At 39.7% G+C, this 10,390-nt stretch overlaps 2 protein-coding genes and 1 pseudogene across 2 annotated transcripts; 1 reads left to right on the top strand and 2 right to left on the bottom strand.

The window, feature by feature from the left end:
* Window positions 1–189: 189 nt before the first annotated feature.
* LOC104773982 lies at window positions 190–3,942 on the bottom strand (annotated as a pseudogene).
* Window positions 3,943–4,067: 125 nt separating this feature from the next.
* LOC104773980 (probable protein phosphatase 2C 47) lies at window positions 4,068–5,673 on the top strand. Its single transcript, XM_010498652.2, has 3 exons — window positions 4,068–4,270; window positions 4,442–4,618; window positions 4,707–5,673. Exons 1-3 carry the CDS (start codon window positions 4,121–4,123, stop codon window positions 5,466–5,468), a joined length of 1,089 nt encoding a protein of 362 aa, XP_010496954.1. The 5' UTR covers window positions 4,068–4,120; the 3' UTR covers window positions 5,469–5,673.
* A 642-nt stretch (window positions 5,674–6,315) lies between these two features.
* LOC104773981 (phosphoinositide phosphatase SAC7) lies at window positions 6,316–10,390 on the bottom strand (the record flags this gene model as incomplete). The annotated part of the gene is given in 19 exon segments (XM_010498653.2): window positions 6,316–6,669; window positions 6,748–6,814; window positions 6,900–6,992; window positions 7,143–7,236; window positions 7,324–7,396; window positions 7,492–7,600; window positions 7,683–7,782; window positions 7,881–7,979; window positions 8,043–8,113; window positions 8,259–8,336; window positions 8,409–8,495; window positions 8,668–8,774; window positions 9,127–9,207; window positions 9,300–9,333; window positions 9,433–9,489; window positions 9,614–9,671; window positions 9,854–9,945; window positions 10,043–10,170; window positions 10,324–10,390. Coding segments are annotated over 19 exon segments (1,632 nt in total), but the record flags the coding sequence as incomplete, so codon positions are not given.

The raw sequence follows: 10,390 nt of genomic DNA on the forward strand, positions 1-10,390 counted from the left end.
AACCCCGACTCCACATACGGCTGAGTAAAATCTGCCATTTTGGTTCTATCTCTTGTAATGGTGATATCACCAACACCTGCATCATAGACCTATGAAAATGATGTTTGAGCCACAAAATATGTAATTAAAAACCCATCAAACAGAGCGATCATCAAAACAAGTTTTAAAGAGTGCTCATGTGCTCACCCCAGCTGATATCAAGCGCACTAGCTCAGAGATATTTGGATTGTCATGGCCACTCCCAAAAGTTACAAGCTCAAACGGGACTGCATAAGGTAATAAGTTGAGAGCAGCAATGAAGACATCAACACAGAAGCCAGAGATCATCCCGTTGGTTTTGACTGAGACAACCTCTTCGAACTTGTAACGTTTTGGAACTCCAATCCTCAAACGCCTTCCATTGTTCGGGAACACCCATCCACGGGGAACTTTTGTTGTCTGTCCCGGCCAGACAACACTATGAAGCTTCAGTCCTGAAAAAGATGTGTTGTCTAGCTCGTCAGCCGGCGTCACAGACAAGCCTATATTATTATACCAGTAACCAATGGTCCTGTAACCAGTGCCAATGACATTAAGCACATCAAATGCTGGATTTACAAGGTTCCTGTCTCTAGTAAACTTCATCCTACCGGTTAAGCCAATTCTATCAACTTGTAAGATGCTCTCAAGAAATATTTGTCCTCTATCAAAGACTTTTAGAGCATCAAGGTGCAATTTTCCACCCCCGAGCTCAGATGTAGTAGGATTCTTCGAAAAGGAAACGATTCCACCTTTTTGGTAGAAATCATCAATGGCGTGAGCAAGCAGCCATACAGTATCATAAGCATACAGTCCATAAGTGTTCAGTCCAAGATGAGTTAAATTATGCCACCTTTGAACGAAGTTCTTCTTCATGATAGAGTTGGGAGTGTGCAGGCGCATTGCAATGACCCCTTGAATGTTATTTATTGTGTCCAATGGCAGAGGAGAGTCTGTGTCGATGATTGTAGAGAGCCAGTTGGTAGCAATCCACACGTAACCAGTGCCCATCATACCAAGATTCTGAGCCACATCGAACAACTCTAGGCCCCAGATGAAAGAAGCGTGAACGACAATGACCCGTGACTCACTCAATGCTACCTTAACCAGCAAGTCAGTGATGTTCTCTTTGGTAGGTTTGGGGGGCAAAGCTGCTCTGTATGAGATTCTGCAGCGCTTCTCCGCCAATTTCTCGCCCAAAGCAGCTACCCCGTTTTGGCCATAATCATCATCCCCGTATATTGCTATCACCTCTCTCCAGCCATAGAAGTGAACAATGTCTGCAATGGCGGCCATCTGGAAGACATCATTCTGTGAAGTTCTGATGAAGAAAGGGAACTGCAGAGGAGACATAGCAGGGTCTGTGGCAGTGAAGGATAGTATAGGAACGTTTAGTTCTGTTGCAATGTGAGCTACTACACGGGCGGTTGTTGATCTCTGAGGGACAATTATGGCCACTGTCTCGGACTCCATGAACCGTAGAGCTTTTAATGTGAAACATAGACCAATCAGTCAGGAAACCGAATACCAGAATTTAGACATGAGTAGTATTAGAAACTTAACTAGACAGCAGAACCATCCAAGAAAGAAGAGACGGATGAAATCAAAGTTAAATACGATTAGAAGAGACGGTTTTGATTATCCATGACCAAAGTAAAGAAAGGAAATGATAAAACTTTTAACAGACAAACACAAAATCATCATCCAACAATCCCAGAGTAGTCTCACTTACGTTCTAAGAAGCTCATGAATCCATTGAATTTTGTGTCATGCATGATGATCTTGAGTAAAGTATTGTTAAGAACGCTAGGGCTAGCATTTATGTCTTCAACAGCAGCATCCATAGCAACTTTGACGACTCTACCGATGTGAGAATTGAATGTGAAAACCGAGCCGATGTTCAGAACTTGGGGTCTCGCAGAGACACTTGTGGTGAGTCCTTGTAAAGGAACTGCACGGCAGATGATGATCATAAACAGAAACCGCTTCATCTTCTCAAATTCAGCAGCTTCCTGTTTCACAAAGTAAAAAGAGATGAAGGTCAAGTTATGGAGGCACTTAAATGACCACCATTACACTTAAATAACCACTAATACAAAGCAAACATGATCAGAACTGAAAGCAGTGATGCAATGTTGAGGGAACGAGATATGCTAGACCTGTCACTTTTTCATTAAGCGTTAGGAATTGGTAGAGCGAGTAATTGTACAACATCAAACTTTCATAATCCTCTGTTTATTAGAAAGAAACAAAACAAATTGGAGAAGCAATGGAAAGAGAGACAGAGATGAAGGTGTACCATTAGAGTTCTGGAAATTGATATAACGGCTGATCAAAACTCCACTGATGCCGACGTTAAGAAATGGGTCTGCTAAAGAATAAAACCCAGACACAACCTTCATTATTCTATGTGTTTACACAAGCTTGTGTTTACTCTACTCTATGTTAGGGGAAGGAAACGGAAAGAACGGGAAACGAATAAACGAATAATTTTACTATTTAACTTTAGTGGAATGTGAAGCACGTGTGGCAGCCAGAGAGCTACTTGGTGAGTAAAATAAAGGGGGAAGAAGGAAGAAAGGTATTTTATATACATATAAGAGAGCTATTTGGTCGGAATCTGGAAATGGCAGCGGAAGTTTCTCCGATGATTAACACTTTGGAGGTTGCAGATGACATAATGGCGAATCTCAGCTCCTCAGACAAGCCTCCAGGGAATCTCTCTGCCACGTGAGCTACTACACGGGTGAATTTTGAGGGCCAATTATGGCTCCATGAACTGTAGTGCACTAGTGCTTCCAATATGAAACATAAACCAATCAGTCAGTAAACCGAATATGGACATGAGGATGCTTACATGCTGTAGTACTAGAAACTAAAGTAAATAGCGGAACCATCCAAGCACGAAAATAAATCAGCAAGCGTAGTAAATATAAAAAGACTGATTTAACTATCGATGAACGAAACATACAAAAAGGAGCAGTCACACATAATAATCATCCAGCAATCACAGAGCAGTCTCACTTACGTTCCATGATGGTCCAGGTCCTGAATGGAGTGGTCGTAAGAACGCTGAGGGTAGCATTTCCACCTTCAAAAGCAGAATCCAACGTGAAAGGAAAGAAGGTCAAGTTATGGAGTCACTAAAATGACCACCATACAAAGCAAATCAAACCATAATCAGAACTTTACTAATGAATGGAATGTTGAGAGAAGAGATATGCTTCACCTTTCGCTTTCTCATCAAGGGTGAGGGAACGGTAAGTAATTGAGAGTGCCCATCCATTGTAGTAGGTGCAAAGTGGAGATCGTGTTCACAGATTCTCACTCACTCATATCCATCTATCTCAGTGGAACCATCAATTCATCTTTCCAAATCAAAGTCGGAAGCTCCTTCAAATACCAAACAGCTACGTGAAAATCTCAACTTTAACGCAATCGAGTTGTGCGCCATAAACAAACCTTTAAAGTCAATACCTTTCTCAGTTTTTTTTGTTTGTTTTTAATTTGTACTTTAAAGTCAACACCTTTTGCTATCTAAAATAACCCTACAAAAGGCGAGCTTTTGCAATTGTTTAATGGCTAATTGTACTAGGAAAGAGACCCAAATTCACAAAAAAAAAAAAAAAAATGTTGTAATCCTCTGTAAATTAGAAATAAACAAACAAAAATCGGAGAAGCAATGTAAAAGAGAGAGACCGAGATAGAAGAGTACTATTAGGGTTCTGGAAAACGAACTGGTCAAAACTCCACCACGATCCAATGCCAATTACGCCAAGAAGAAATGGGTTTGCTTGAGAGAGTAAGACCCAGACTAAAGCCTTCATCTTTTCGCTCAAAGCAACACAGTACACTGCTCTGTGTTGGGGATGCAGAGGGAGGAGGAGACGGCAGAAGAATATGAAGGAAACTAATAAAAAAAATTATTGAAAAATATTAAAAAATGGAATTGAAAGCACACGTGGCAGCCAGAGAGCTAACTGGCGAGTAAAATAAGGAGGAAGGAAAGAATAAAAATGCTATTTTTATACTTACTATTTAAAAAAGAGATGATTTTGATTTTGACAAAAAAAGAAAGCTTTTGATCGGAATCTGGAAAAAAATGGCACCGGTGACTGAAGTTTCTCCGATGATTAACACTTTGGATGTTACAGATGACAAAATGGCTAACCTCAGCTCCTCTGGCAAGCCTCCTAGGAACAACATCTCTGCAATGCGCCATTGCAATAGCACTGCTTGGTTGATCGATTCCGTTGGTTCATTCTCTTCTTTGCTTTTTTTTTCTTTTTCTTTTCATAATCTTGATTCCGTTGGTGATTGTATTTACGCGATCACAAACAGATCAGACGTGAATCTTTTGGAAATCGGATCTCATTGGATCTTTTGTTTAGCTTACATTATCAAAATTAATGATTGTTCTTAGGAAGGAGATGAGAGATTTGGTGCAAAATCTCCTGAAGGAGTAAACTCAACGTTCCAGCCTGTGTTCAGATCTGGAAGCTGGTCTGATAAAGGACCGAAGCAATCTATGGAAGATGAATTCATTTGTGTGGATGATCTCACTGAGCATATTGGTTCATCCACTGGAGCTTTCTATGGGGTATATATATATATAAAGATCTGTATCATCATCAAATTCCAAAATATGCTCTGTTTTTTTTTTTAAATGTGGTTGTGGTTATGAAAAGGTGTTTGATGGACATGGAGGTGTTGATGCTGCATCATTCACAAAGGATAACATTATGAAGCTTGTAATGGAAGACAAACATTTCCCAACCAGCACTAAGAAGGCAACAAGGAGTGCTTTTGTCAAGACTGATCATGCTTTAGCTGATGCTTCTTGTCTCGATAGATCATCTGGCACAACTGCACTCACTGCTCTCATCTTGGACAAGACCATGTTGATTGCGAATGCTGGTGACTCCAGAGCGGTGTTGGGGAAACGTGGCAGAGCCATTGAGCTGTCAAAAGATCACAAGCCGAACTGTACTTCTGAGCGGCTACGTATTGAGAAGCTTGGTGGTGTTATCTATGATGGTTATCTTAACGGGCAGCTCTCTGTGGCTCGAGCTTTAGGAGATTGGCACATTAAGGGAGCTAAAGGTTCACTATGTCCTCTTAGCTGTGAGCCTGAGCTGGAGGAGATTGTGCTGACTGAGGAGGATGAGTTTCTTATAATGGGATGTGATGGACTCTGGGATGTGATGAGCAGCCAGTGTGCTGTGACAATGGTGAGAAGGGAGCTGATGCAGCATAATGATCCTGAGAAATGCTCTCAAGCTCTGGTCAAGGAGGCACTTCAACGCAACAGCTGCGACAATCTTACTGTAGTTGTTGTCTGTTTCTCGCTCGAACCGCCACCTCGGATTGAGATCCCTAAGTCGCATAAGAGGAGGAGCATCTCTGCGGAGGGGTTGGATCTCCTCAAAGGCGTTTTGAACGAGTTGTGAAGGAAACTGAGCAAGTTAAGAGAAAAGGTAAGAGAGTTGCTTTTATTCTTTTTTTGTTTCCTCTTTTGATAGGAAAGTCAGAGATAAGAGAGGTTGTGTGCTTTTTTTTTTCTCTGGTTTTCCCAAGTTTTGATTGATTCCATTATTCTTTTTGTAAGGAATTTGACCCATTTTTTATACTGTAGATCTTACCATATTTAAATGATTCATATTTGGTTCATAAGTAACAAATGAAGCAAATCATTCAGATATGGTTATTGCCTGGATTTGCTTCATTGAACTGCTACCTGAACTACTGATGAGGCCTCTTTGGTTTGTTTGGATCCTTGGTGTTCTTTCCCAATTTCCTCCCTCTAGCTTTTACCATAAATGTTAAAACAAATATCAAAATATGATCAAGCACCAATGCAGTACCAAAACCTCTTAGAAACAAACGCAGAAAAGATCCAAAGATGCGCATAGGAAACGGCAGAAATAACCTACGATAGGCACTTTCTGAGTCTGCTGCCCTTGGTCTATCACGCAGCATGATAAATTCTGCAATGAGGGAGCCACTCGTCAAAGTCAGAATCATTGAATAACTGGAGGAGATAGAGCATGGTCAAAGAAGACAAGTCACTCAAGGATCAGATGATCAACAGAGGTCAGCTCAGAAACTCAAAATGAACAAAAATTGAAAATAGAGAGCTGAGGTTTGGCGGGGAACTTGAATGTTATATTCGTGCTCAAACCACTCTTTCATGAAGAATCAGCACATTGTGTACCAGATAGAATTAATTAATTGTTCGTCGTCTTGCTCTTATTCGGAGATGTTGGAAAACCATTTTTAGGACCGAGAAAAAGCATAGAAAGAATGAATATGAAGAAGCATGTGTAATTGTATCGAGTAATTGATGGTTGTGGGAGTTTGAAATCTCAAGGGATATCCACCTGAGACAATTGCCTCTAGCTGGCGTCCCAAGGTCCAACGTAATTTGATACAATGAAATAACAAACAGAGAAAACTTTTGGCTCTGACTTGAGCTCCATGTGATCACAATGGTCACCCCAGTAAATTAAATAAATCAGGATCTGGGCTTGTGCAGACGAGGCCGGTTGCAGAAGATCCGACCATTGGCCCTCACTAGTGCAGCTACGCCCACACAAATCCCCGTCCACAGCAATGAGAAGAACAAGTGCTTATGCTTATAATCACTCCCAGCTGCTCAGAAATTTACACAGTTTTAGGTTACGTTTGAAAGAAAATCTATTTATTCATCAAAAGAGAGATCATACTTACTTTGTTTCAGAGACATTGTTGCAAACCAGAAACTGATCAGAACCACGAACAATGCTACTGGGAAGTTCTGAGAAATGAAATAACTTCGTTGTAAGACTATATATTCTTTGTGCGCTAAGAAATTGAAAAATAGTTAATTGATGAATGCTTACTGCTACAGCCTCAAGGCCTCCCTTTTGAGGCACAGGTGCCATGTCTCGGCTCACAGCAACTATATAGTGCCCTTGCAGGAGATCAATCGCATCCTGTTTCACACAGCCATATTAACTAGAGTCAGGACACATTCCAGTTACAGAGGTAAGTGATACCACAAGTAGTAGCACACAGTTCTAGGTATCCAACTGAACATAATTATATGATACAAGTATAGTTGCTGAGAATGAAAAGCCACTGACCTGCTTAGTTCCATCAGCAAAGTTATTAAGGTAATAGCGTACAAGGGAGCTCCAGCCATCTTTAACGACGCCATGGGCAGTCCGATGTCCATACCTAGTATTGAGCCGGTTAGAGACACATTAGATGGCATGTAGAGTATATCTAGAAAACACCCCTAGATTAAACATATCGCAAAAGTACCTGACGAAATCTCCTTTAAGTGCAGGAGTACCAGAGTACTGAATGCTGATTTCATCACCATGATTAGCCCACACTGAAAGGCGAAAAGCACATAAGCAACACGTATAAATTCAAACTTTACATCTAAGTAGTGCAATATCAGATTTCCTACAAAGATAGGAGACTGACATATTTTATAGCGTTCATCAAAATTCAGATGTGAGCTTATGGTTTCTTCAGCACCAAAAACACCGATCCTTTTGAGTTGAAGTTCTAGCATCTTTCGACCTATCATGCTCTGCACTTGGCAGGAAGTATGCAGCATGGATGAGCAAATGCTAATGAGATCAGAGGAGCAGCAGCATAGTATTATGACTAACCTGGGTGACATTTGTACGGTCTAAGCAGTCTATGCAGTTTGATCGGACAACACCAAGCTGCTCCTTCATTTTATCACCCTTTTCATTCAACAGAAAGTACCTGTGTAATTCAGGTAACTCAAAATGACATTCCATTTTTTATTTATACTTACTCAGATTTCAAGATTAATTAACTAGAAATGTCCAAGAAAGTCATACCCATTTTGTTCGAGAAACCCCTCGATCTGCTCATACAGAATTGATAAGCGCTCAAAATGAATATGCCCACAGATTTTATGGAAATCGAAGTGCAGATATCTACAAGAGTTGAAGACAATAAGCAAACTTTCTAAAAGCACATTAGAGGAACAGATTGACTACCTTATATCATCCCCAGTTATGTGTTGCATAACACTAGCATACTTCTCGCTTAAGCGCCCCTCGCCACCATGCTGATTAGAGAAATATTAAGGAATAAAAGTTAAAGTAGATTTATGCAATGCACAAATATGACCTGTACGGTTGTACCACACCTTCAGTCACATAACTGTACCTTATTAACAAGATCAACTGCCNCACACAGTCACATAACTGTACCTTATTAACAAGATCAACTGCCAAAACTGATCCATATTTTTTCCTTAGGTCCAAAAAGTGCCGCTCAGCTATCCGTGTCTGCAAGAGAAGCACCCAATACAAGTTATTTAAAGTACCCAAAGAGCAAGTGGTTAGTTAATTAGTACTTACAGCTTCTTCAGGTTGGACAATCTCAAATTTCGGCTTGTAAGTCAGATCTACAATTTGCTCCCACATAAAAGGTATGGATCCCCTGACCTGCATATATAGGGGTTGAAATAACATTACGAATTCAATCGTGGGCTCGTGGATAACTCAATCTCGGGGGATAATTATAGAATGCAAAAAAGTATGTGAATAATATATCTACAAAATGACCAAAGATTTGCAGCACAAGGGAAAATAGAATATGCAAGCATGTAAAAACCACCTGAACAAATGATGACGAATATCCATTCATCTGTACAATTTGCTCAGTCTCCACAAAATTAGCAACATAGCCATCAAGATCAGCTCCTCTTCGCCACATACGCGTACCTTGTAAATGATCCAAGATATAAGGGTGAAACAGTCACAACACAATACCCATCATCTAAATTTCCTGCAGCCAAGGACATATATGTCTCCTATCTATCTAATAGAAAAAAGTTTAAACTGATGTTAAGGTGCCAACCATCGCACTTTCCTATTCTCATAACAAGTCCCAGAAAGTTCTGTCAATATCTAGGTTTCTTGCATAATTCTGGTAAAAAGGTCCTAGTAGTAAAACAAATAACTGAAGTCCCAGCAACCTACTTGCACATTCACGCTACATGTTAGAATAATAAAACCTATCAAACAATTTGCAATCAAAGTATAAAGAGTAAAAATAGCACATAGAGATATGTACCGTTTCTCCTTGTGCATCTCCTTGCAATGAGAGTAACATCAACAATATCTCGTCCAATGGCAGTTTCAAAACTATTAAAGCGTGATTACAGGTTAAGGAAAAATTCATTTTATAATAAAATGTAACCATGAAAACAAGGGATATTGTTGAAAAAGGGAGTGAAAAAAGGATATTCCCTTGAATTATTGGAAGCAAGAACTGATCAAGCTGCAAATTTAAGAGAACAAATGAAAACAAGGGTAAGATATTCTGCAAGTAGGAAAACAAGGGGATGTGATAAATTAAAAGAACCTCAGGGAGACACACCTTATTATCGATTAATACTTCCAGCATGTAATTGTTCCAAAGAAACCTCGGCTCAGCCTGTCAAAAAGAAAGCAACACCAGTAGAAGTTATTTTCAGTTCTGCCACGGACATTCAGCAAGTAAAGACTAACTAATGCTTCCAAAGTTTGGTAATTTTCACAAAAGGAGATATATTGGTCACCTGTCTCCACAGAGGAAGTGACTTAGACTCAACACCCAAATCATGCAAGCGTTGTGAGCTGAAATCGCAAAAATAAAGATCAAACTAGAAGGAAATAACTACTGACTTTCAGAGTAATGTCAGGTATTTTAGATAAAACTGGTTTGTGCAGCATGCCTTAGTACATAAATACAACATATGTGATTTGCAACATCAATGTGCAACCACAAAACATCGTAAGGAAGAAGATGAGCAGATTACCTCAGTGTTAAGTTAACTTCATATGAGAAATAGAGACCAGTTGTCTTTTCTGCCACGCTTAGCAGCTTGGAGAACTCAGTCTCCATCTTTTTCTGTCGAAATCGATACAATACTTTGAGATTTTGATATCCATCATTACATACTCAACAAGAAAAGAAAAAGAAAAAAAACAGGCGCAAATGGTTTTACCTGTTCTTCAGGAGAGTTTTTAAGTGAATGATCACAAGGAAGAACCTTAAGCGTTGTAATTTTGAATATAGGATGGCCAAGAAACGACCCAACACGTTCACTCTCGGTTACAACCACCAAGTATGATCCTATAGTGAAAGAATATGCAATCTAATTTTTAAAAAAGAAGCTCTTGTATAGATATGTTTCAGATCTAAAAATTGAAATTAACCAGAAACACCTGAAGCATATACAAGTCTATCTATATACAGAATCGTTTCAACATGATAATTGTTTCTAACCTGCAAGGAGCTTCAACATACCAACCACACCATATATGGCATGGATTTTAGGGACACGCACGGAATT

Source organism: Camelina sativa, unplaced genomic scaffold, assembly GCF_000633955.1.
Source record: "Camelina sativa cultivar DH55 unplaced genomic scaffold, Cs unpScaffold00894, whole genome shotgun sequence".
Classification (NCBI taxonomy): domain Eukaryota; kingdom Viridiplantae; phylum Streptophyta; class Magnoliopsida; order Brassicales; family Brassicaceae; genus Camelina; species Camelina sativa.

What these genes read in the sequence shown, in the direction of transcription:
- LOC104773980 (XM_010498652.2), top strand. Translation starts at nt 4,121, where the DNA reads ATGGCACCGGTGACTGAAGTTTCTCCGATGATTAACACTTTGGATGTT. An exon ending in CTGCTTGGTTGATCGATTCC is followed by an intron (nt 4,271 to 4,441) that starts GTTGGTTCATTC and finishes GATTGTTCTTAG; the next exon opens with GAAGGAGATGAGAGATTTGG. An exon ending in CCACTGGAGCTTTCTATGGG is followed by an intron (nt 4,619 to 4,706) that starts GTATATATATAT and finishes GGTTATGAAAAG; the next exon opens with GTGTTTGATGGACATGGAGG.